This window comes from Pelobates fuscus, chromosome 9 (genome assembly GCF_036172605.1).
Source record: "Pelobates fuscus isolate aPelFus1 chromosome 9, aPelFus1.pri, whole genome shotgun sequence".
Lineage (NCBI taxonomy): Eukaryota > Metazoa > Chordata > Amphibia > Anura > Pelobatidae > Pelobates > Pelobates fuscus.
This window is the reverse complement of record NC_086325.1, coordinates 49,596,969-49,624,215: the sequence shown is the minus strand read 5'-3', so window position 1 is coordinate 49,624,215 and position 27,247 is coordinate 49,596,969. Positions and strand designations below refer to the sequence as shown.

General features: G+C 41.9%; 1 protein-coding gene across 1 annotated transcript in view; it reads left to right on the top strand.

Annotated features, from left to right (window-relative positions):
• The first annotated feature begins 1,152 nt into the window (after positions 1–1,152).
• LOC134573580 (LHFPL tetraspan subfamily member 1 protein-like) overlaps positions 1,153–27,247 on the top strand; it is a 44,757-nt gene continuing 18,662 nt past the window's right edge. Inside the window, exons 1-2 of the mRNA XM_063433363.1 lie at positions 1,153–1,229; positions 13,273–13,992. Of these exons, the coding sequence (XP_063289433.1) occupies positions 13,611–13,992 (382 nt within the window). The 5' untranslated portion in view covers positions 1,153–1,229; positions 13,273–13,610. The remainder of the gene's footprint in view (positions 1,230–13,272; positions 13,993–27,247) is intronic.

Here is a 27,247-nt window from a genome sequence, read left to right as displayed (position 1 = left end):
CACTACAAACACACTACATTCACTACAAACACACTACATGATCTATTCACACTACATTCACTATACACACTACATCCACTACAAAAACACACACTATGCATTCATTATACACACCTACATTCACTACACACACACACACACACTGCATCTAATGCATGCATACAAACATTACATACATTACACAAAACGTACAATCTGCATCCACTATACACATTGCATCCATGACACACATACTGCATCCACTATACACACTGCATCCATGACACACATACCGCATCCACTACACACATTCTACATCCACTATACACACTGCATCCATGACACACATTCTACATCCACTATACACACACACACACACTTCATCCTTGTGGGCGGACTTGGGGCTGGCCCCGGGGGCCCAGATCTTGAGCTGTGTCAGGGGCCCTAAAATATCTGATGGCAGCCCTGCCCCTGAGAGGGCGAGAAGCCTGATTTCATGTTTGTTTGTGAGTGTATCCATCATCACATTATTATACACTCTATTTAAATACTGTATTACGCTATGTCAGCTTTCTGATTCTTTCATACAGATCATATTCACGGATATTTTACCTGATTTCAGGTTGTTTAAGTTGTTCTATATATATTTTACGAATTCTGGGTGTTTTCCACCTTTTGCTTAATTGTATAATGTAACTAAACCCCATGTTATTTTTTGCCTGGGTGAGGTGTTTTTGAATAAAACTATTACAATCTCTAAGATTTGAAATCATTGTTTAGTGAAAAAGCGAGTGCGCTTGATTTTGTGTGTGTGTATATGTGTATATATATATATATATATATATAACATTTATTTATTCTCTATCGTGTTACAAAAAAAAAAAAATACAAATATTTAAAAATAACGTACGTTGGATCTAAAATAGCTGTTATGAATTATTCACAATATTCAGCACACTCAGTATTGACAGAACCCTTGCACTACATTTTTTTTTTCAACCTTCATAGCCCCCAGACTCCCCTCCTGCTAAGCAGAGGGAGAGTGATTCCCGGAGGTGAACTTCAAATACAGTCAGTCAGTCTCGTTTTATGAATTTATCATTTTTGTAGTCTATAGGGCTCTGCCCAGACCACACCTCTCTGTGTTGGGAAAGGAGCCGCACTAGATATTAGCTTGCATAAAGAAGATGATTATAAAGAGGACACATTACACTTTCTCCAAGCGGGGGTTAAACATTCTGCTCTGTACGGTATGTATACCACTTCCAGGCTTATTCTGTGTGTGATGAAACTTGTTTATATTTCATAGCACTTCATCAGAAAGTACTTGTTCACCAGGAAATTAAGCATGTTTATTTTTTATGTATGTTAGATCTGCAGTTGCCAAGGGATTAATAGTTGTACCACTTAATTGCCAAAAAAAAACTGACAGTATTTTGTCAATATATTGCCATTGTTATATACTGGTTTAACCCCTTAAGGACCAAACTTCTGGAATAAAAGGGAATCATGACATGTTACACATGTCATGTGTCCCTAAGGGGTTAAACATCAAGTCCTGTGACAAGGAAAGCGGTAATCAGTGTCATCCTAAAAATGTAGAAGTTTTTATATATATTTATATTACATTTTGAAGTTGAATCTGGTGGTAATTAAGTTAAATATGGTTTATGTCATGATGGAGAAATACATGCACTTCAGCACTTGGGTGGTTAAAACTAGAGTCTTGTCTGATTTAACTGTAATAGCTCCAGATTATCAGGAATTATCACTTGCATATTTAAGCTTTTTAGCAACAATGAAAAATAATAGCTCTAATCGTTATTAATGTGATTTTAGCATCACAGAAGTATCCTGTCCCTAGTTATTACAGGTTAGTATAATCTGCCCTGTATACCTCTCTATCCCATCACATTGGGTATTATACACATTGTTATAGGGGATCTGTCTGCAGGAGCATTCCATCTGTTTCCATGGTGATTGCGTCACTTTTCATGTGTTGCCCCCTATTAGTCTGAATGCATTGCTCTGTTACAAAAACACATCAACATATAATGCAAGAGTTGTATGCTTCTGCAATTATATACCAATAAAAAAAAGTAATTTTCCCTTATTTTGATGATAAAAGCTAAAAAAAAAAAAAAAATCAATAACAAATGTAACATGTATTAAAGGAAAACTCCAGTGCCAGGAAAACAATCCCTTTCCCTGGCACTGGAGGTACCCTCTCCCTCCCACCCCCCAATCCCCAGTTGCTGAAGGGGTAAAAACCCCTTCAGTCACTTACCTGAGGCAGCGACGATGTCCCTCGTCGCTGCCTCCTCCTCCGCGCCGCTTCTCCTACTGTCTCCGTCGGCCGGTGGGCGAGACTGATCCCGCCCACTGGCCGAGGAGACCTTAAGCGCATGCGCGGAAATGCCGCGCATGCGCATTAACGCTCCCCATAGGTAAGCATTGAAAAATAAATCTAGTAGACAGCCACTAGAGGTGGAGTTAACCCTGCAAGGTAATTATTGCAGTTTATATAAAAAACTGCAATAATTACACTTGCAGGGTTAAGAGTAGTGTGAGTTGGCACCCAGACCACTCCAATGGGCAGAAGTGGTCTGGGTGCCTGCAGTGTCCCTTTAATAGTGTTAAAGCTCATATATAAGAGCTATATATATATATATATATATATATATATTTATATATATATATATATATATATATATATATTATTTTTTTTTCATAAAAATACCATTCCATTAGAATACAGTTGGCAGACAATGAAAATATCCAAACCAAAATAAAAAAGATGATCCACAACTGGTCACACAAGGAGATCCAGGAATTATTGCTCCAATATAAAACCGTTTATTCCATCGAGCAGAAAGACAAGGTCAGGTTACAGCCACCTCACTTCATAAGTGAAAAGCGACAATAAAAATAAACTTGACCACTTGATGCATTGAGAGCTCAAACACACATTGCTCTCTGTGAGGGATGGTCAAGCGTGCATGAACTTGTAGGGAAGGCACTTAAGAACTCACTTTGTGGAGAGGGAAAGAGGAACTGGTAGAAACAAAAAACAGTGTCCTTTAAAGGAACATGGACATACAGTGGATTCGTAGTTAATGAAGTTTGAAGGCCCTAATGACTGCCTGCCTGCCTGACATTCACGAGATTGCAAAATGAAAAATGCGCCAATTTGCAGAGACTGCACAGTTTTCAATTTCACGGCTGCAGGGACAGTGTAAAACGTTTCTGATAGGTTGGATAAAAAGCAGGGTTTTCCTGCCATCTATAGCCTAGCTTTGGCTTGAAGTGAGCTGCAGGAGAGGGACATGTGTAAAGCCCTGGCACCTTTCAAGCCAAGAGTGGGCTATAGATGTGGCCTGGTTTTGAGTGATCTGTAAAAAATTGATCAAATCGGAGACTGCCCCTTTAATTAGGGAAAATCTAGAAAGATGGTTGAAAGGGTAACTCCACATCCCAACTGTAAATAAATAAATCACTGTTCAGCAGATTTACAGATTTTTCATTGGGGGTATAAGAACAGCTTGCAAAAGCTGCATATCTCCTGTCTGCAGCCTTTGCAAGCCCTCCCCTTCTAACCCTACCCAGACCTTCTGTGGCTGTCCAATCACAAACTTGCAACATTCAGCTCAATGAGAAATCTTTGCAATACAGGTGCTCTGGGCAATTGCTGCCTCTTCAGTTTATATCCCCTGAACTAACCAAACCAGGAAGTAACAGGACAGCGAGAAGAAAGGGGGTGGGGATGAGGGGTGGTGTAAAAAGTTTAACTTATAAAAGTTCCAATTTCTATTGAAATCTTCACTTTTGTAAAAAAACAAAAACAAAAAAAAAAATACAAACTCCGACCAAAGCATTTCAGAAAGCTATAGTACTTTAGGTGTTTGAAGTGTTTCTTTAAATGCAACCCCATAAGTCATGTTATTCACTACAATGAAATTGTGAGGAATTCAAAGCAAATGTCAAATTAAAAAAATAGCAGGACTGGAAAAATTCTCCAAGTCAACTATGCTTCCAGCTCAACTGCTTTGGACTTAAATTTACCGAATAAATCATCTTCCTGTATGCCTTAATTTGTTTATATGCAAGCTCCATCCTTCCTTAGGAGCTTTAATTAAAGAATCAAGTCATCCTACGTTCCTGGTATTAAAATGCTGCCTGTCCATAGTGCGTGGTTTACCTGTCTCAGTACACCTTGTAACACAGTAAGCTATATAATCTGGTAATGATAATACCCCTCAATTCTCTTCGGTAATAAGAAAACAATGCTTGTTTGTTAAGACAAGGCAATGGGTGTTGTTTAATACTTACTTGCTGCCGCACCTGATTTGATTAGGACCAGGTAAGCCCTGCCCAGGTGTGGTGCTCAATTACCTGCCAGTTCCCATACATGGACTCTTTGTTTAAACAAGTATTTTAACAATAGAAAAAAAAAATGGAAATATAAAACAGCAAATGTGCGCTTTGGGATTCCTCTAGTTAATGTGTAATAAAATATTTAGAGTGTTAATGTGTATAGCTTGGTAAAGTGCTATATATCAGAAGATGTGGTAGCAGCAGGGATCACTCTCCTAAAGCTGAGAGAGAATGGCTATGTGACAATATATTTACATGAGAGTCAATGTTACAATTGTTTGCTTACATCATATAGAACATCTGTATCATATTCAGCCCTAAAAGATTAAGCTTTTTACAGCTGTGGCTGGGTGGATCGGATGCCATATTTTCTTGGACTCATTAGACTTCTTCGTAATGATGGGGAACCCAATAGTATAAAGAATTTATATGCTGCATGATTCTTTACTGATTAACAACTTAATTAAATAATTGATTGCAGATAAATCAGATTAAAGAACAGCATGCATGCAAAAAAATAAATAAATACATATTTAAATCTTACAAAGCTATTTAAAATCAGCTCTCTTAGCATGCAAATATGGTTATTCAATTACACCACTTAGGACATTAAGGATAGCTTGGTTGCTTCATCTAAGTGTTGCTTCTAAGTGTGTGTGGTTGGAGATATTCTGGAGAGTTTTACAAAAGCTTCAACTGTCTAAGATTTGTGCTAAGAGTTTTCTTTTTTACTGTTAAGATAAGATTCATCTGTAAGATTCCTGTAAGACAGGTAAGATTCATCTGTAGGAAAAGGTTACTGATTGCACAAGGTTTGATTTCCTGTTGGTAATTATAAGGCATTTGATTTGATTAGTTAGCTACTTGCTATTGATTGCTGTTTAAATTAGCTATTGTTTGCTAATAAGCAGAGGCCTACCCAGGTGTTAAACATTCCTAGTGGGTGGTGATTTTAGGAGTATATAAGGGTTGTTGTCATTAGCTTGGCTAATAGAGCTTGGTTGCTTCATCTAATGCCTCGTTTCCACTGAGCGGATCAGTTCGGGTCGGTACAGTTTGGAAGGTTTAGAATGGACCGGCCCATTCTGGTGAGTGTTTCCACTGCAAGTCAAACCTTCAGGGCCATGTGGGGTTTAGAAAAAATGCTCTTCCTGTCCACCAATCAATGGATTGTATAGTAGGTCCGCCCTAACCGAACCGTTCCATTTCCTATGGCCCTACATCTGAAGCAGGACCCTGAATGGATCGGTACGGTTCGCTTTTATGGACTACTTTCATAATGGAAACACCCAAAATAGCGAACCGTAGCGAACCGATCCGCTCAGTGGAAACGAGGCATAAGTGTTGCTTCTAAGTGTGTGTGGTTGGACATATTCTGGAGAGTGTTGCTTCTAAGTGTGTGTGGTTGGAGATATTCTGGAGTGTTGCTTCTAAGTGTGTGTGGTTGGAGATATTCTGGAGGTAATCTGAGTTATTCAGGAGGATAAATAAAAAGTTAAAATTCGTTTGATTTCAATTAATTCACCTCATTGGAATGGCAGACTTAGTTCAATGTAATAGTTGCTATGCATTTGTTTCACGTTCCACTCTTTGGAGGTTTGGTTGTTGTCTAATCTGTAGACAGTTATCTATCTTGCAGCAGGAGATTGTATTTGTGTTGTTGTTGGGGGATTCCATCATAAAAGGTGTGGAGATGGACAATGGTGGTCTTGTGAGGTGTCTTCCCGGAGCTACTGCTCACAGAGACAGGAGACGTATCTGTAATATTGTTAAGCGAGCAAACCAGGAAGGGGAATTGGATGTACTTGTCCATTGACTTGCAATGAGGTTTCAGAGGTTAAGGAAGTTTTTAGTGTTTTTGCCAATGATATACGGCAGGTTGCTTCCACACTGTCATTCTCTGAAGTTCTGCCTGTGGATAACACTCAGAACGACAGGCGGATGCGTGTTAGGGACTTTAACTTGTGGCTTGGTAAATGGTGTCGGGAGCAAGGATTTGGCTTTATTTCTCATGGTAGCTCTGTTTGGAATGGAAATAAACTGTACAAAAAAGATGGGTTGCATCTTTCTCAAAAGGAAACAAATGTTCTCAGTGAGCAGTTCAGAGGTTTTTCTAGGATGTATTTAAACTAGGAGGGGGGGGGGGGGGGCAAAAGGGTGATAAAACATAAATCCAATTGTCCCCCAAAACAAGGACAGAAGTTGCCTGTAGCAAGTGTGTTAAAAAATGATAAGCTTAGAGTCATGTCTACAAATGCTCGCAGTTTAGGAAATAAGATCCATGAACTTGTGGCAATAATGGCAACTGATAGTGTAGATTTAGTCACTGTTACTGAGACATGGTATAATGAGAAAAATGACTGGGACATAGCAATACCAGGGTACTCTTTATATAGAAAAGACAGGGAAGGCAGGAAAGGGGGAGGGGTGGCTGTGTATGTGAAGGATAGCATAAAATCTAGCCTAATAAAAGTTAGTGAGGTGAACATAGAGTCCGTTTGGGTTACGTTAGACTTTGGTAATCACACAGTAACTTGTGTAGGTGTGATTTATAGGCCCCCAGGACAAATAGAAGAGTTAGATAATCTACTAGTTGAGGAAATAACTTCCCCCTTCATTGTCATTTTAGCTATCATCATGGGTGACTTTAATCTTCCTGATGTGAATTGGAAAACAAAAATAGCTGCTTGTGCCAGGAGCACACATATTCTAAACTCCCTACTGGGATTGTCTCTAAAACAAGTCGTTGAGGAGCCAACTCGTAAAGAGGCCATACTAGATTTAGTGTTAACAAATGGAGATTTGGTATCCGATATTACTGTAGGTGAAAGTTTAGGATCCAGTGATCATCAATCAGTGTGGTTTAATATAAGAACAGTGACCGAATCAGACCACACAAAAACAAAAGTTTTAAACTTTAGAAAAACAGACTTTTCTAAAATTAGAATATGTGTAAAGGAGTCATTATCAGACTGGAGCAATTTAAATGGCGTCTAGGAGAAATGGGATTATTTAAAAGTTGCACTACTGAAGGCAACAGAAAATTGCATTAGGCTTGTCAGTAAATGCAAAAAATTCAAGAAACCACTGTGGTACTCCGCAGATGTGGCCAAAATAGTAAAAAACTAAAAGTTAGCATTTAGTAATTATAAAAAAAACCAGAGTGAGGAAGACAGAATGATCTATAAGATTAGGCAGAAAGAGGCTAAGCAAGTTATAAGAGCTTCTAAATCACACACAGAAGAGAAAATAGCAGGGTCAGTAAAAAAGGGGGACAAAACTTTTTTTAGATACATAAATGAGAAAAGAAAAGTAAAACAAGGATTAGTTAGATTAAAAACAAAAGAAGGAAGGTATGTAGAAGAGGATAAAGGTCTAGCTGACTGCCTCAATGAATATTTTTGTTCAGTATTTACAGATGAAAATGAAGGAGAGGGACCTCAGTTAAGAAAAAGGATACATTTGTTATTTATTACACGTGAGTTTACAGAGGAAGAGGTTCTATTTCTTTTTTTTTTAAATTCTTTTTTTTTCGTTGTGCATAGGTTCAGTAACACGTTAATCTGTGTTGCCATAACAGCGAGTGCAAGCTTAAACATATATGCATAGACATTTTCATGACATGTGAAATCGTAGCACTTTTTGGTTTGTTACGGGAGTCTGAGTAGTGGGTCAGTCTCGTTTGGGTTCGAGGATTCGTCTGGAAAGGTGCCTGTATGAGACTGCTTGGTGATCGTGAATGTGGGTATTATGTGGCTGGTTAAGCCTGGTAGTGTGGGCTGAACAGGGTGCTTATAGCGAGTGTGCCCCCCTGAGAGCCGGGGTTAGTCCCGGAGGTTCCTGTGCTAGTCCGTCGTGTGGGGTAGGTTTGTGTGGGTTGCTCGGTCCCTTTGTACCCTTCTGCCCTGTGTGGCATCTTGGGCGGTCCGGGCTAGAGGGGTTTAAGGAGGGGATGTGGGTGTCCCTGTGCGCCGTGTGTGTGAATCGTCATGTGGGCCCCTTACCATGGGGGCAGCAGGGGGGGGGGGGATGCAGTTGGTGTGGGCCTGTTCTTGGGTATACAATCTGTGCAGTTCACTATGGTCAGTACGATACGTGCTAGTCTAGGCTATTTCACCTCTGTGGTGGGTCGGCGGTCTGTGGGTAGCCTGTCTGTTGGCTGTCTGGAGTGTGTTGAGTGCATGAGTAACTGGGTCAACTAATAAACTTGTTTTTAAACATAGGTAAACAACCAATATGGGTTAGCATGTTACGATTCAAGTCCATGCGTTCCGGTCTCCGGCCGGGATGAACGGCCTAATGTTTGAAATGTCCCAGGAGTGCTCGGGATGGTGTCTCTGCTCCTCTGGGGGCCTGTCCACCAGTCGGAGTGAGGCCAGGAACTGTGGTGCCTCTTCTGGTGCCGTAGCTCTATAGGTCTTGTCCTCCACTGTTGCTGTTAGGGCCCTTGGGGTAGTCCAGCGAAATGCAATGCCTTCTTCTTGGAGCCTCTTTGTGATAGGCCTCATGGCTTGCCGCCATTGTAGTGTGGAGCGGGTAAGATCTTGATAGAAGGTCAGGCAGTGTGCTTCAAAGTGGAGAGGTGTTTTGTCCCGTAGTGCCTGCTGGAGTCTTTGTTCGTCAGCATACGTGTGGAAACGAATTATAACGTCTCTCGATGAGGCTGTGGGTGCCCTGGGTGATTTCGCTACACCGTCTAGAACAATTGATTTAGCCGTTTTTGCTGGCAACACGGAGGCTATTAGGCGTCCAATGAGGTGGGGCAGCTCCTCTGACACTACTGTGTCTGGAACCCCCCAAATATTCAGGTTTTTCTCTCGGCCTTTATCCTCGAGGGAATCCAGTCTGAGAATCGTGTTGCTGTGAGCAGCTTGTATCTTTTGCGCTGTCTCCTCCAGGGCTAATAGGCCTCGCTTGAGGTCGGTTACATCCTCCTCCGTCGCCCGGACTCGTTATGTGACGGCTTGTACCTCTTCTTTCACTAGGGCAATGTCTGCGTCAAATAGCTTTTTAATGCGGTCGTAGAGGTCTGAGATATCCTGCTTGGTTGAGGGATCGGAGGATTGCGTGTGTGCCGGTTCCCCTGGAAGCGGCCGGAGGGAGCAGGTAGGCCCACTGGGGGGTCGGCCATTTTTGTCCTCTGGTGGATTAGTGGTGTGCTCTTCGTCCGCCCGTTCTGCGGGCGTCTGTTTTGTCGGGCCTGAGAGCATTTCACCGATGTCTCTCCCCTTTTGCGGGCCTGCTTGTGTTTTGGGCTTCGTGCGGCCCATCGATGTTGCAGTCGATTCGTCTTCAGGCGGAGGTGAGTACCAGGCCCAGTTTGCAAAGGCCTCGGCGTATTCCGCGGCACTCCTAAAGTCGTTAGGCCTGGGCATTTTCCTGAGCTTGCGGGCTGATTTGGCCTTCGAGTCGTAGGTGAAGGGCATGGGTATGTTCCTCGTGTGCTTGTGCACTTAGTTCCCACTTCACCGGGAGTCGATGGGGCCTGAGTCTATTGATTTTGAGTAGATTAGTTAGTTTTGGGCCCGGAGCTCTGAAAGATGGCGTCCGCTCCGTCCTGGTGCTTAGCCCCGCCCCCGAAGAGGTTCTATTTCAACTGTCAAAAGTAAAGACGAATAAGTCAATGGGACCTGATGGAATACACCCAAATCTATTAAAAGAGCTTAGTGGTGTACTAGCAAAACCATTAACAGATTTATTTAACCAATCATTGATAACAGTAGTAGTCCCAGAAGATTGGAAGTTGGCGAATGTTGTGCCCATTCACAAGAAAGGTAATAGGGAGGAGTCGGGCAACTATAGGCCAGTAAGCCTTACTTCAGTAGTGGGGAAAGTGATGGAAACCATGTTAAAGGATAGGATTGTTGAACATCTAAAAACACATGGATTTCAAGATCAGAGACAACATGGGTTTACTTCAGGGAGATCATGCCAAACTAATCTTATTGATTTTTTTGATTGGGTAACTAAAATTGTAGATCAGGGTGGTGTAGTAGACATTGCTTACCTAGATTTCAGTAAGGCTTTTGACACTGTTGCACATAGAAGGCTTATCAATAAACTGCAATCTTTAAGTTTGGATTCCAATATTGTTGAGTGGGTGAGGCAGTGGCTGAGTGACAGGCAACAGAGGGTTGTAGTCAATGGAGTATATTCGAAGCTTGGGCTTGTCACCAGTGGGGTACCTCAGGGATCTGTACTTGGACCCATTCTCTTTAATATTTTTATTAGTGATATTGCAAGGTCTTGATGGTAAGGTATGTCTTTTTGCTGATGATACTAAGATATGTAACAGGGTTAATGTTCCAGGAGGGATAAGCCAAATGGCTAGTGATTTAGGTAAACTAGAAAAATGGTCAGAGTTGTGGCAACTGACATTTAATGTGGATAAGTGCAAGATAATGCATCTTGGACGTAAAAACCCAAGGGCAGAGTACAGAATATTTGATAGAGTCCTAACCTCAACATCTGAGGAAAGGGATTTAGGGGTGATTATTTCTGATGACTTAAAGGTAGGCAGACAATGTAATAGAGCAGCAGGAAATGCTAGCAGAATGCTTGGTTGTATAGGGAGAGGTATTAGCAGTAGAAAGAGGGAAGTGCTTATGCCATTGTACAGAACACTGGTGAGACCTCACTTGGAGTATTTTACGCAGTACAGGAGACCGTATCTTCAGAAGGATATTGATACCTTAGAGAGAGTTCAGAGAAGGGCTACTAAACTGGTTCATGGATTGCAGGATAAAACTTACCAGGAAAGGTTAAAGGATCTTAACATGTATAGCTTGGAGGAAAGACGAGGCAGGGGGGATATGATAGAAACATTTAAATACATAAAGGGAATCAACACAGTAAAGGAGGAGACTATATTTAAAAGAAGAAAAACTACCACAACAAGAGGACAGTCTTAAATTAGAGTGACAAAGGTTTAAAAATAATATCAGGAAGTATTAATTTACTGAGAGGGTAGTGGATGCATGGAATAGCCTTCCAGCTGAAGTGGTAGAGGTTAACACAGTAAAGGAGTTTAAGCATGCGTGGGATAGGCATAAGGCTATCCTAACTATAAGATAAGGCCAGAGACTAATGAAAGTATTTAGAAAATTGGGCAGACTAGATGGGCCGAATGGTTCTTATCTGCCGTCACATTCTATGTTTCTATGTTTCTAAGTCCATCACTTCATCACAATGCCCCAATATCAGTGCGCCCTATATTCTACACTTATTCACACATTCTTCAGGACAGCAATAGTGTCACGGGTGGGCAGGCTTGTTGGGACATTGCTAGTGAAGACACAATGTAGAGGACCAGAAAACACTTCTGACTAAATTTCACCATGGTCCTAGAGCTGCAGGACAGTGCCAGGATGGCTAACGATGGGCTCTTGAGGTGCTGCTAAAGGACAGTTTCTTGGGGTGTCTAGATGCCAACACCCTAAAATAAGGACTGCCCCACCAAAATCAGGACAGTTTTGCAGGGGTTCTCAACCCAGTCATCAAGGGCCCCCTACCAGCCCAGGATTTAGGGATAACCAGGGTGTGTCTGAAGTGTAAAAACAAACAACAACAAAAACACCTTAGACACACGCAGGTAATCCCTAAATCCTTGACTGGTAGGTGGTCCTTGAGGACTGGGTTGAGAACCCCTAGTTTAGAGGCCTGTGGATTTGTATATTGCATATGAAGCCTAGGCAGTCTAAGCACCATAACCACCACAACTGGATGTATTGATTAGGTTTCTAATAGTCTCAGGGAAATCGTCCATTGTTTTTTTTTCATACCGTTTTGGGACTCTTCAAGGCTACCATTGCCTGCCCCCTCTCTAGTCGCAAATCTATGCATCCTGGATAGCAGTGATCTATCCAACCTGAAGGTGTTGTGTTATCACACATCCAGCACAATCCATCATGTCTGTTCACCGAGACCACTGCTGGCTTCCAAGCCCTATAATTATTGAAATAAAGGGGTGGGGGGATAGGAAAGGCAGGTGGTTGGACTGAAGGCACTATAACAACACCAATAAGATGACGTTGTTATCGTGGCTACAGTGTTCCTTTAATCCACAAAAAAGTCAGAGATGAGTGAATAACCTTGTTAAACTCTAAAGTCATCCGTTTAAAATGATTGCCAACTAGGATCACTACATTTTCCAGGGCACATATTGCTTGTACATGGTGTTGGGGAGTTTATAAAATAAATGCTGCTCTGTAAAATGGAGATAATTTATATGAATCATGAAATAATTCTGCAATGTATGGATGCTATAACATAACACAGATAGCACTTTTCATATACTGAACAAATGCATTTTAACTTCATAGGTATCTAAGAAAATATCAGGAAGCTACAAATCCTGACAATATCATATGTACAGGTTTTAGTGATAAAATCCAACCTCTGTACAATTAAACCCTCTTTTAAACAGAGGTTTACTTTATAGAAAACACTGTTCTTTCAATAATTGCATCTCCTGGTCCCATGACCACATCAACAGGCAGTAGTGGTTGTGGTGCCTGGAGTGTTTCTTTCATTTTCTACAATTTGAAATGTAGCAAATAACTCAGTATGTGTCTTCCACCTCTAATAACAAAACATTAAAGGGTTAAACTTATCTTGGTTCAGAGAATGTAACTTGAAACCTGCAATTTATGGGTTTCTTGCTTGCATCGGTAAATTTAGTGTTTGTTACGTGGAACAGTTTTTGGACTTAATGACAGTAAAGTCTCCTTGCAGGCATTGCTTCGGTAGCCCCATCCACTGAAGGGTTGATCAAAAGCTGCACACCCTTTTTGTGTTTCCGTTTAACTGATGTTATCAAGCCTCCACCTGCTACAATTCCTCCTTTGTGTCTCCCTAGAGCGATTTAACCCCATCTCCTCGTTATGTAGTAAATTGGATTTTTAATTTTTTTTTTTGCAGTTTACAAAAATCTTTTCAGAACCGAGCCAAAGAGAGGAGGAACTAATATCTACTTGAGAGATTGCAGCTCATGGGAGATGGAAGAAAATTATGCCCCAGGATGTTTCCATAGCATAAGCGTACATTCTTTCAGGACTTAACCTCGGGGGATAATATGTTACAGAGCAAAGGAACAGATCACAGAGAAAGATTCTTTTGTGCAACATTCTTCTTGTTTTCAGCTACAAGCAAAGACCAATGTTTTCAGACTGCCTCCAACTTCTCTGACAATGCGAAGCCTTGTTCCGTGTCTTGGTAGAAGACCGAGCAATCCCACTGGCAAAGGGCAGGTGTGAAAGATGGCAAGCAGTCTGACTGTTGTCGGTGCCCTCTGGGCTCTCCTCTCATTCCTCTCGGCAGCTATTAGCTGCACCAGTTTCTTCATGCCCTACTGGTTATTTGGTTCTCAGATGGGAAAACCAGTTTCCTTCAGCACCTTCCGGAGGTGTACCTACCCTGCTCATACAGAGGAAAAAAGTCTTGTGATGGTAGAAGAGTGTGGCAGGTATGCTAGTTTTAGTGCCATCCCTAGCCTGTCCTGGCAAATCAGCACTCTGGTGACCGGTATTGGTTGTGCTTTGTTACTGCTGGTATCATTGTCTGCAGTTCTTGGCTGTTGCATCGGGGACCTCATCTCCAGAATGACTGGCCGGTTGCATGGAGGAGTGCAGTTTGTTGCAGGTAAGACATGACACAATGGAGAGGAGCCCATCGAAGATTGATGTGAGTTACAGTGGCGGTAAGCCATCACAAACAAGTGTAAATTGTCTTTAAATTGTCCATCTTCTGTTTCTGACGGATAAGTTAAATCTGGATTACAAAGTTGAGGCTAAAATATCCAAGCTGTGACTATAGCAGATCATTTTTACCAGATTAGCTACTTTTGCCTCATTTTTTCCCTTTGAACTTTAATTCTCTGCAGTTCAGAGTATATAGTGAATCACCCGGATGTCCTCTGTCTCTTTAGCCATTATACAGCATGTTAGCGTGGAAGAGGGGCTAATTAAGAAAAGCAGCAGGAAATCGCTGGGACATACATGCAGGCCAGGACATGTGTGTCTCATGTTGCTCTAAGATTGATGGATCCCGTTGCATGATATAAGACCTTGCAATATGTTTTTTATTGCATGGTGTGATTTCACCCACTGTGCAATATGTAATTGGAAGCCATGACTGTCCCATTGAAACAACACACAGATTGTCTAATGCAATATTATGCACATTATATATATATATATATATATATATAAAAATGATGTATGCTGTAATCATTATTATAAGTCATCACTGTTTGTTCACACTGGAATCATGGTAGAAGTGACTGCGTCACTGTACATTGCTTTGCCACCTATGTTAATAGAACAAGAAGTATAGCGAGTCTCCTAGTTGTCACCAACACCCCGGTTAACTCCAAAACTCTGTGATAAACACAAAAGAAATGGTGTGGTGTGCTACAATTACATGTGTGAGGATCACCAATCAGATTATATACATACACTGGTTATCGGTCTCCTGAAATATACTGGTAGTACTCCAGTTAGGAAATGATATTCCAGCTTTTAATCACTTGAAAACATAAAACAAAACATAGTGTAATACTGTTGGTATTTAATGATAAAAGATAAGGTGATTCTTGCACTCACAAGTGGGATAAGGTGACTATTGCACTCACAAGTGGACTTTACAGCCTCTATAACTCTCTCTTCACTCTATTTGGGACATCCTTATCCAGAACGCACTCGTTTATTACCTCTTGGGATCCAGAATATTGGTGCATTCAGGAGCTGACTCAAAACATCTTGGAGTCCCTTTGTGGCAGGTCTTTTGACCGATTGATGTGCCTTTCTGGCCACTGTTAGTGGCGGACCACTTGTGAGTGTAATAATCACCTTATCTTTTATCATTATATCCAACAGTATTACACTATGTTTTGTTTTATGTTTTTAAGTGAGTGAAAGATGGAATATCATTTCCTAACTGGAGTACTACCAGTATATTCTGGAGACCGATAACCAGTGTATGTATATTATTATCTCATTGGTGATCCTCACACATGTAATTGTAGCACACCACACCATTTCTTTTGCCTTTTATGTTAATAGAACAAACAAACAAAAATCGAGACAGGATTTGTATATTATTTCAGTTCCCAAGTCACATGTATCAATACAAGCCTTTTCACATCCGGTTTGCCTTTAACACATTACATGTCAGAATGTGTGCAAGAAAGACCTGGCAGAGCAAATTGTCTCCAGTGCTCGGACAGAAACAGTTAAGCATCAAGTGATCTTGAGCTTTGAAGCTGCAAAACATGTCTTTATTTTTGTACGGCTTTAATATCCCTGTGGTGGGATTAATTAATTTAGAGGAGTACGAGACCTCTCCCTTGCTTCCCGACTGCCACGCAATGTAAAGTGCGTGAAATCGGAGTAGTGTCATTGACACAAGCTCAATATAATAAGATATGGAATAACCCTATTTTTATTATATGAAGAGACTGCTGGCTGCCAGCCAGACCATGTTTAATACGCAATGTAATTTACTGTGCAAGGCCCATATTCAACGAACCATGGAATTTATCTAAAAGAGCAGACTGTAAGACCTTTATTGGAATGATCTCTAAATAGGACGGTACTTCTAAATGCAGTACCCTTCTGGCAGCTCTCATTCAATGCCTTATTGTGATAGGATTTAACTATTCAAAAGCCAGACTTGTTAGCAACATGTTAGCCTATCTGAAGAAGGAGAGATTCATGAACCTAATAGTATTGGAGCTATGAATCTGGTTGGGTGTATACTTAATGAAGTTCTCATGATGCACTTTTGGGAATGTTTCGCTAAAGGCCCACAGTCTGAATTCACCAGGAAATTCTTGGTGAAAATATTCAAATAGGAAAAACGTTTCAGTTCAGTCATGTTTCCAAATCAAATTTTCTGGCCTTAAATGTGTAGTTCGTTCCCTGTTCAGTTCGGGACAATGTGTGCTTTAGTAGTGAATAATCCTGTAAAAGCACAGATTTGGAAGCTCTATTATCCATTTAAATCGTTATGGATGCCACTAAATTGGCCAATGAATTTAGCATTGCGTTCTGAAAATGCATATAAAGTTGTGAAAATCTGACGATTCTCCAATAGTTTCTTGGTATAAACAAATTTGAGTAATTTAAATTAACTGAAACATGTATTAAACATAAAAAAAAATGTAAAAGTTGTACTAAAAAAAAAAAGACTAATTTGGAAAGAGAAGTGTGTGTTTGTTTCTATACACCACTTTTTTTAATAATAAAATCATATATTGAATTACATCCCTTCATCCCCAATGACTTCTCCTTTGTAAATATATCGCCTAACAGAGGGTATGTGTGAAATTCTCATTATTCATTCTGTTTCATTAATAGTGTTAGGCACAATGTATTGAGCTTATAACGTGTGCTTTTATCAGTTGGATTATACTATCTCAAGCGAGATAACATCACTTCATGCTATGCTATCCCGTGGGCCGATTTATCAAAGTGTTTAAACCTCACAGTCTGATGGATCGGCCCACAAAAATAAGATAGCATGAAATGATACGCTCTCATGACAGGTATTATCACCGCTTTCATAAATGCAAGGTTATCTTGGCATCATTTGTCTTGTGGTATCCTTAAATTATCAGCATTTTTTGTTTGTTTGGTTTTACTTATTTTTCAGGATTAAGACAGTCTGAGAAATCTGTTAATCAAACACAGCATTAGAAGTGTTATTTAGCTAATCAGAGTTTGGATTACAACTTTATTTATAACAGGCAATTTCATACCACCGCTCAACAGGCCGTAAACTCATTATTTACCTACATTAGAATATAAGGTGAAACAAAACTAAACGTGGGTTACGTTAAAAGATCCCTGCATCCTTATAAATATATTTGTTAAGAATGCTGGAGTGTTTTTATGACACTTTTAGTGTCTCACAGTAATGTGTATTTAACCCATTAAGTATGGGGACAATTGTTTCCATTGTTCTTAACCATAAGAAACATAGTGGAAACATTTTTCTTAAAATGTGAAAAAACTATTTTTGTTTCACATTTTTGCTTCTAATAATTTTACATATCCAGCTTAACTAAATAAAAATAAGTCAAATAGATTCGTGTGTCAGACTTGATTGTTAAAGGTCTCTCAAATATAAATAATATGGTTGTAATTAACACTAACCCTATACCAATCCTAACCGTATGCTTACCCTATCCGTAAACCTACACTATTCCTAACCCTAAAACAGCTTTAACCCTAACCAACCCTAACCTTACAACTAACTCTAACGCTACCCTTATAGCGTTAGAGTTAGTAGATAGATGGATTTCCTGGTTAAAACAGTAGTGTTCTGTGACTGCTATCGACTGCCTGTATTCACAGTTTTTGCACAAAATAGTCTGCATGTTGCACCATAAGCCGGCCTCCTTAGTCACACCCCTGCATGCCAGAAATACTTCCTTCCATAGCAAATGTATGCATGGTCTCAGCCACAACAGCACTAAGTGAGCTGCTTTTTTTTTTTTTTTTTTTTTTAATTCTTTATTTTTGACGTGCATGAGGGTAACAAGCATTCTCGTTATGCCACAAGTCATAGCGAGGTAAGGGTAAACTATGATGTGAACAGTATAGGCATATTGATATGACAGTACACATTTTTGTTTTTATATAGGGACATTAGAGTAAATATGTTTAACATATCGAGTAAGTTAAGAAACATTCTGTTGGTAGGCGCCACACAGGGCCGGCCTTAGGTGTTCAGGCGCCCTGTGCGAAACAATCTTGTGGCGCCCCCCACCCCCCCACCCTCACCTGTCTCTGTTTGGACCCCTTCAAACTATTTTAGGAGCATTCACAATCTGTCGCCTCCACCCCCTTCTACAAAACCCCTGTGTAACGGACCGTTTCACTTACAAGAGGATAAAACCCAGTTAAGGCGATAATCCCCTTTCCAGATGCACAGGCAGCTACGGCAAACACCATTCTCCCGACTGGAACCACACGAACACTGGAACAGCTGAACAAGAAAAGCAGACATCGGCTTACACTCTTGGCAGTCAGCATACAATCCCATTCCCCCAAAGACCGAGACGACACATCGCTTTGAGGGTTAAGCAAGAACTCTAGACTGGGACTGGTAGGCGCCACACAGGGCCGGCCTTAGGTGTTCAGGCGCCCTGTGCGAAACAATCTTGTGGCGCCCCCCACCCCCCCACCCTCACCTGTCTCTGTTTGGACCCCTTCAAACTATTTTAGGAGCATTCACAATCTGTCGCCTCCACCCCCTTCTACAAAACCCCTGCACCTCTTAACCAAAACCCCTGGCCAGAGCTTCACCAAGCCCCTGGCCACCACTTCATCAAACTCCTGGCCACCCCTTCCCCTTCATTGATGCCCTGGCCATCCCTTCATCAAACTCCTAGCCACCCCTTACCCTTCATCAATCCCCTCCCACCCCTTTATCAATTCCTGCCACCCCTTCATCAGTCCCCTGCCCCTCTCATCAATTCCCTCCCACCCTTTTCTCAGCCCTCTGCCCCTATTCATCCGCCCCCTGACCCCCTCATCAATCCCCTCCCCCCTTTTATCAGCCCTCTGCCCTATTCATCAGCCCCTTGACCCCCTCATCAGTCCCCTCCCACCCCTTTATCAGCCCTCTGCCCCCATTCATCAGCCCCCTGACCCCCTCATCAGTCCCCTCCCACCCTTTATCACCCACCTGCCCCCTTTTCAATCCCCTGCTCCCCTTCATCACCCCCCTTAATACATCCCCTGCCAATTAATCCAACCCCTGGCCACCCCTTCATCAGTCCCCTGCCCCCTCATAAATTCCCTCCCACCCATTTATCAGCCATCTGCCCCCATTTCATCAGCCCCCTGATCTCCTCATCAATCCCCTCCCACCCCTTTAACAGCCCTCTGCCCCATTCATCAGTCCCCTGACCCCCTCACCAATCTCCTCCCCCCCTTTTATCAGCCCTCTGCTCCCATTCATCAGCCCCTTGACCCCCTCATCAGTCCCCTCCCACCCCTTTATCATCCACCTGCCCCCCTTTTATCAGTCCCATGCCCCCTTTTCAATCCCCTGCTCCCCTTCATCAGCCCCCTTAATACATCCCCTGCCAATTAATCCAACCCCTGGCCACCCCTTCATCAGTCCCCTGCCCCCTCATCAATTCCCTCCCACCCATTTATCAGCCATCTGCCCCCAATTCATCAGCCCCCTGATCTCCTCATCAATCCCCTCCCACTCCTTTATCAACCACCTGCCCCCTTTAATCAGCCCCATGCCCCCCTTTTCAGTTTCCTGCCGCCCTTTATCAGCCCCCTTAATAAATCCCCTGCCAATTAATGCAATCCATGCCACCCCTTCATAAATCCCCTGCCCCCCTTCAACAAAACCTATTTAATAAAAAGAAAAAAAAAAGAACAGTCACTCACAGTAAAAGCTGCTGCTCCCTGGACTGAGCTGTCTCCGCCGATTGAACAGCACCGGGCGCCACCTTCACTCACTGAATTGGATCCTTCCGCGGCTCCCTCTGATGACAGAGCACGTCGACGTTACGCAACTACGCGGCGTAACGCCCCCACGCTCCTCCTCCACACTCCATACAGAAGTGGATTCCCGGTGGCGGCTCTCTGCTCATAATTGGCAAGTCAAGTGCAAAGCAGCATTATGCACTTGACTTGCTCTGCACTTTAAATACAGAACTCGGCCGGCCTGCGAGCTGTGTTGGCCGCCCGGCACCCCTATTGCCATGGCGCCCTGTGCGGCCGCACAGCTCGCACACCCCTAAGGCCGGCCCTGGCGCCACATCAGCGTATCACAAGTTTTCACAATATTCCGACAGTGGTATGATAGGTCGCACACAATTTATATTTTGCAAGCTTAGCCAACTAGGTGTGCCGTCCGAGTGAGGTTAAGTAAAATAAAACAAAAATTTTCCTAGAACCAAGCGCAGATAGCATGCATCATGTAGAGCAATATACAGTTAGTCACGTGTAAAATAAGGCTAAGCAGTAGACAGGTAATGATACAAAGCTACAATAACCAAGTACTGTCCTGCAACTAGCTTAGCTTAAAGGAGACAATATAGGTTGCCATATCTTATGCAAACCTGCTGCACATGCTAGTTAACATAGATTCTTAGGGCTTTATTATGTCAAGACTATGTAAGATGCCCGTGTTCCCAATAGTATGTAATGCATTTAGGCTAGCTTTTCAGGTTACTCTAGTCTATCTAATTGTCGAGTGAAAAACTAGGTGGTTGTGTAACCTAAGGTCTCTGCCATCCTGGCTGTTGGAGCACGTCTAGTGAACTATGTATGGACCCGGTATGTATTCGGTTGTCGGGTCCTGCTGGGGACGTAGGTGAGATTAGATCTGCCGAGATTAATTCTGCCGGGTCGCCCTACTACGCTTGGATGTGTCGCCTCGGTTTCAAGTTGCTCAGAGAGATGGGGGGGGGGGGAGTAAGGGGGGGAAAATGGCAAGGATCTTGAGGCCCCTGCCGTCTCTGGTGAGTTCTGCGTCTGGAATCGCCTCTGGGACACCCCGTATCTTGAGGTTATTTCGGCGCCTGCCATCTTCCATCACTGCCAAGCGTTGTTCCAAGGTGTCTTGCTGTGCCTAGAGGGTCCGTACTTCCCCTGAGAGAGTGGTGATTGTCTGGGCTTGTTCGGCTGCTGTCGTCTCCACTGTCCGCAAGCGGCCCACCAGGCCCGTTAGATCTGCCCTGAGTGAGGCCATGTCGACTTGCAAGGTGAGTTGGAGGCCATGCAGTAGCTCCTTCAGAGTGGCATTTGTCACCGGAGCCGAGTCAGTATTCTTTGGAGCTGTCTGGGGCCGTGGTGGGAGGGGGATCATAGCGGATCCCATCCCCAGTATCGAGTCCTCAGAAGAGGCTGAGTACCCGTCCATGTCAGCGGCCATCTTGGGCCTGCCTTCTCCGTGGGCCTGCCGGAGTAGATCCCCTATGTTCATGCCCGCTTTGGGCTTGTCGGGCTTTTGCTTTTACAGCTTGCGGCCCATGACCACTATAAGCACCTATGGTCCGATTTGCCAGCGGTGGTAAGGGGTTTGAAATTGCCAAAATACAGCGGTGATTGTCGGAGCTCATCCGACATGCGTCCGTCTCGATCAGCAGCTTCAAGTGAGCTGCTTTTAATTCACAACCTGGATGCAGACCGTCAGAGAAACTACAAATAGGGAGTTATATCCTTACTATATGCCTCTTCTTATAATGCAGGTTGTTTTGTAGTTCAAAACATTCAGTACTGTCAGTGGCTGAGCTGTGTACATACATTATATAAGGAAGTCTTTGTGGAGTGAGTGGGTGTGGCTAAAGAAAGAGGCAGGCTTACAGGGCAGCATTCTGCAAATTTGTAAAAAATCTATGCAAAAACTTGCAGCATGCAAAAATGTACAGCGTATTAACCTAACAAATGCATTAAAGTAGTATTGGGGGGCCTGGAGTGTCCCTTAACCCCTTAAGGACCAAACTTCTGGAATAAAAGGGAATCATGACATGTCATGTGTCCTTAAGGGGTTAAAAGTACCATAATTATAACATTAACTCGGAAATTAATGTAGGTCCCCAAACGGAGATGACCTAACGGTTGTGTTGCATATTCATTAACCTCCGCTTGCTGATGAGTAAGTCCTACTTGAAAATATTAATAAGTAAAATGCCAGTATGGAGGTCAGTTGTTCGTAGTCCACTCCGATATAGAAGTTTTCGATTAAACCCAGATTTTCTACTATTTGCAGCAATGCAGTTGCATTAAGCGTGTTTGTAGCAGAAGGAAAAGAAACAGGGTATTCAAAGACCCAATTGGACAATACTATATGAAAATAGGTATTCGGAATTATTTTAGATTTCAGTCTGTGTTTATAGGACAGTATCTCTTTAATGTCCCTATGCAAATGTAGCTGGGGATCTGCCCAGCCCTACCTTATCTGGGTCACAATGCAAACTGGTCTGGCAGCCTTTGTCTTATGTTTCTTGGCTGGATCGGAGATCCTCTGTGCACCTGTTACATATCTTTTGTTCATTTATCAGTGCATGTTGGCTATTCCCAAAACCCAAAAGCAGGACAGACAGAGAAAGAGGTATTTGAACGAGCTGTTGCCTTTGGGCACTGTACAGAGCAAACAGGATAGGAGATACAGGTGAAAGGCTCTCCAGGAAACCACCTAATGTGACAAAGTCTCTCCTTTAATGTAGGACAATGATTTAAAGTTACAAGATACAGTGTAGATAATGTAAATCTGTATTATGAAAATAATTGACAAAGAGTGCACATTAATCCTTTTCTGGGCAGAGAGTTAAACTGTACGGTAAGATCAGACACTAAAAGGATCATGCTTGCACAACATTCACTACAGATGACTGCAGTGGTTGTGGTGCTTGGAATACTCCTTTAAGCGGAGGTCCGAGACACATACACTCAGATTGTCACAGGGCCATTTTGTTGAGTTCCTGATAATCCGGGATTCCAACTCAAATCTTAATGCAACAATTATTGTTGCCTACTACAGGAATATCATGGTATCTAGAATACGGAGTGATTCACTTTACACCCTAGCAATCCGTGTTGTACTTTTATTACATTAAATATAATTTGGAATATCACTGTTTTTTAAAATTATTTATTTTGTGTATTTTTGAGCGGTTATACATTTTATTTTCTATATTAGAATCCTGGAAATAGTACAATTATGGGAATTATTTTTTCAATATAATTAAGAAAAAAAAAAGAAAAGAAATTGTGTTAGTTTAAATTATTAAAACCAAATATGATTCTGTATATGTGTAAACGTTTTTTAACCCATCGCCAGCTTGGTATGCTGTAGAAAGTACATTCAAAAAGAGACAGTCCAGCGGGTGATGAAATTTTAATTCCTAATAGTCAGATCTTTAAATTCACTGTCCTCTAAGTGTTATCCATCAAGGTATAATTTTTAGAATCACGTTTTGTTACAATTCCAGCAGCTTTTACATAATCCCTTGTGGTATAGCGAGTGCTCCCTTAGACAAGCAGCAGTTATTTGCTTAGATGTTTCAGGTGCAGTCAATAATGAGGAAGACCATTACAGGTTAAAGCTTTATGGCTGAATGTTCTATAATCTGTCTCAATTCCGGCCATTAAAGGTTTGAGATCAAACAGGCAGCCAGGCAAGATCATTTTGTAAATCACTTAAGATGGCAGGTACTACAAAATGCAATTACATTTTATGTGTATAAATATCAGGCATCTTCTCTTACACTTTTCTATTTGCTCAAAGAAAATGATCTACAAACCAAAAAGGATATATAAATTCAAATAAATTGTAGGAGCAAATTCGAGAAAAAAGAAATACAAATAAAAGCTAAATGTGATGTATTTAGAATGGTTACATTCAAAATTAATTCTAATTCTTAATTAGTTCTAAATTAAGCATACCAAGCACCAGACCAGGCCTCTCCACAAAAAAAACAACAACAAAAAACTTCTGTTTTTACTGTTTAGTTTAGTAGTACTGTTTAGTAGATGTATCCCCAAAAAGAACACACCTTCATTTAATTATGAATTTTTCATTGGAGGTGTGTGTTATGGTACTTTTTGAAAGTAAACCAAAATGTTCAAAGTCTATCTGTTCCTGTCCAAATCAATAAAATTAAATTGCGTATATACGCTGAAGTAATTAAGTCTGACACACGAGGTTCAGGTTAAAATAACTTCGAGAAAGTTTATTGGCAAGTGAAGTAAAAGCGGGCGCGCAGGCCCTTTTAAGAGGCATTTTGCGTCATCATTGATTATTAGAATATCAGCAAATAAACATCATCAATTGGATTAATTGTTAAGTGACGGGGTTAGTGTCTTACCTATTGGTTCGTAAAATTAAGAGGTTAGTCCCGTGCCCACCCATCAGAGGTGGGATTATTCTGGACACGGGTGGGGGGCAAGGGGGTCCTAAGCGTCATTTTACACGGTCAATGATATCAGGCTTTATGTCCAGGTGCAAGGTCTCTTATGAATAGAACATTTCATTACTACTGTGTTCTGTGGCCTTCAAACTGTACTATCTTACAAGCTCTAAGGAGTAGCCAGCAAGTCTTAAGGAGTAGCCAGCACCTCCTGGTACTTGTCCTTGAAGGAAACACGGTCTTTGTCTACTGTATTAATTGGGTTGAGAAGTTCAGTCACGTAATGTAGTTTTAAAATGAACAAGTTAAGTCATGAGGACAAAAATGGAGGATTGAAGAAGTCAGGTTAGGAGGACAAAATGGAGGACGAAGTCACAATATAAAGTTAAAATGGAGTTAGTACAATAATTCAATACAAGTACAATAAAGATTTTTAATAATTCCACATCAGTCCCCCCTATGAAATGTTAGATTCTAAGAGATAAAACTTTATTATATTAGTATCAGAAGACGTGTTAACCCAAAGGCACAGAAACCCCGTGGCCGCTAGCTAAGTGTTAATGCAAAGTGCAAGGCTGTCCCTAGATCTGACCCTAATAGGCTAACCATCCGTCAGTATGGCTCTCGAACGCTTCACACCCAAGGGTATCCCATGGCAGCTAACCCACCACTTCTCCACATGGGGCCTTTACCATTCACTGACAGATGCTGTCCCTGAGCTAGTCCCTTCCTAGAATTCCTGCACTTTATCAATAAAAGGGAATGTTTGCAGCGGCAGACAGGGTGAGTTGATGTCTTGGAATTCTTGGTCATCAACTTCGAGATGGGTCAAAGTGGGTGCTGCTTGGTCAACAGTCTTCATGAGGGATTTTCTCAGACATGGGAGGACACAACAAAAGAGAAGAGCAAAAATAAAAAGAAAAATTAGTATAGCCATACCAATCTGTATTAAAGCCTTTTGCCATCCTGTCATCCAACCAAACCATCTTTCCCAGGGATCTTTTATCCCCGAATTCCTTTTTAACTCTTCAGACAGGTCATTTAATTTTTCTATAGCTAGTGTGACTTTACCATTAGGGCCTGTGTTTTCTGGGATGTAGGTACAACATGTCATAGTGTCGGGCAAAATCTTACAAACCCCTCCTTTTTCGGCTAAGATCATATCTAGGGCCATTCTATTCTGGAAAGTCATTTGGGATGTGGCCTGCAACTGTTCGGCCAACCCCTGGAGGGCGTCTCTGGTGTAATTGACAAAACGCTGTTGATTATAATAAATGTAATTTATCCAATTTAGATTCTTGTTTGCGGTAACTATGGTAAAAATTGATTCAAATCCTGCAGCAACTTCATCCCTAGCTTTAAACTCATTGGGCACCCCCCTGGGCACTCCAATGGCATCAATATATACATGAGGATCAAAACTTCCTTTCACTGGGGCGTCACGTTTAACCTTAGTGTGGCTGAACTCATGGGTGTTGAGGTGTGTGTCAGAAATAATATGTATAGGCATAATGGCCTTAGTCAAAGTACACTCTCCCCACCATTCTGTGTCCATTCTGGATCTTAGCTGTAAATCCCCACACAACCAGTAAATGTCCCCTAGTGACCTAGTGTGATGTTGCAGCAAACGTACAGGGACAGTTCTGTATGTAGCACAATAGCCTTTGGAAAAGTTACCTACAAATTTACCAATACCATCGTACATGGCATAGCAAGTGTAATTACCTTTATATACGGTAATACCATCAGGAGGTTTGACGTCTTTGGCTAGAAGAGGATACTCCTTTGTCCATGCAATACATATGGACCTGTTAAAATTATAGTGATAGGCAAAAAGGCTTAAAACACATTCTTCTATATCTACGGGTAGGATTAAGGGTACGGTACCCAGGTGAGGCCGGGCACCTCCACACACATAACATGCGGTTCTATTGTGCTTATTAGCATTATATTTCATCCATTCTAACCATAAATTTACATCATTAAAACCTGTTTCAGCGGCCATGGTATCTTCAAAAGTGGGGTTAGCAATGGCCATCATGTCCTGAAAGGTCTGGATATGGGGTTTTAATGGGTTAGGGACCATATGGGTGGCCCCTTGCCACTCAGAAGAGTTGCACATATCTTTGAGGTAGAAATGCCCTAATTTCTGGTAGGAACCCCTTTTCCAGTACATTCCCATCACATACTGGTCTGCATCTGTTGGGCTTGGGTGCTCAATGTTAAGGATTAATTTCATTGGTGTGCTCCCCCCAGGCTTTCTCAAAGTCATTCTCTGGAGAAGCGATCTACCACGATCATCTACTTTAGCTATGGCACTTTTTGGTTTGTAACCCCAGGCAGGCCCGGCATTCCACCCCGCCGCCCCCCAATGGTCACAATTGTGCCCCCATTGCTTGTCAACTACACAAACATATGGGTCTTTCGAATGAGGGATATCTCTATAGATGCTCTGGATTTGTGGTGTGGGAAATGGGCATTCTACAATATCACAGTAGTCAAAGGTATAAGTAGCCACCTGGGTGCATGATGAATTATACCAGAAGGTGTACCCACTAATGTCTTTGGTAATGGCTACTTGCTGGGCCTTCATAAGGCTAATTAAGGGGAAGATGTACCAGAGATACATGTTTGTGCGATATTCGCCTCCTCTGGGGCAGGAGATTTCTTGCAGTGGGAAGCATGGATCCAATTTGGCCTACCGGCCAATTTGACGGAGGTTGCGGTAATCAGGAGAACTTGGAATGGACCGTCAAATCTCGGTTCTAGGGTATTTTTCCGCACAAACTTCTTAACCAGGACCCAATCTCCGGGGAGTAGGTTATGGGAACCTGTATCCAATTCGGGATCTGGAATTGAAGAGAAAACTTGGGCATGTATTTTGTTTAGGACATTTGCAAGTTCAGTTACATAGTCTACTAAAACATCTGATTGGAGTTGCAACTGCTGCGGATAATAACAACCTAGTCTGGGTGCTGTCCCAAATAGAACCTCATATGGGGACAGTGAATG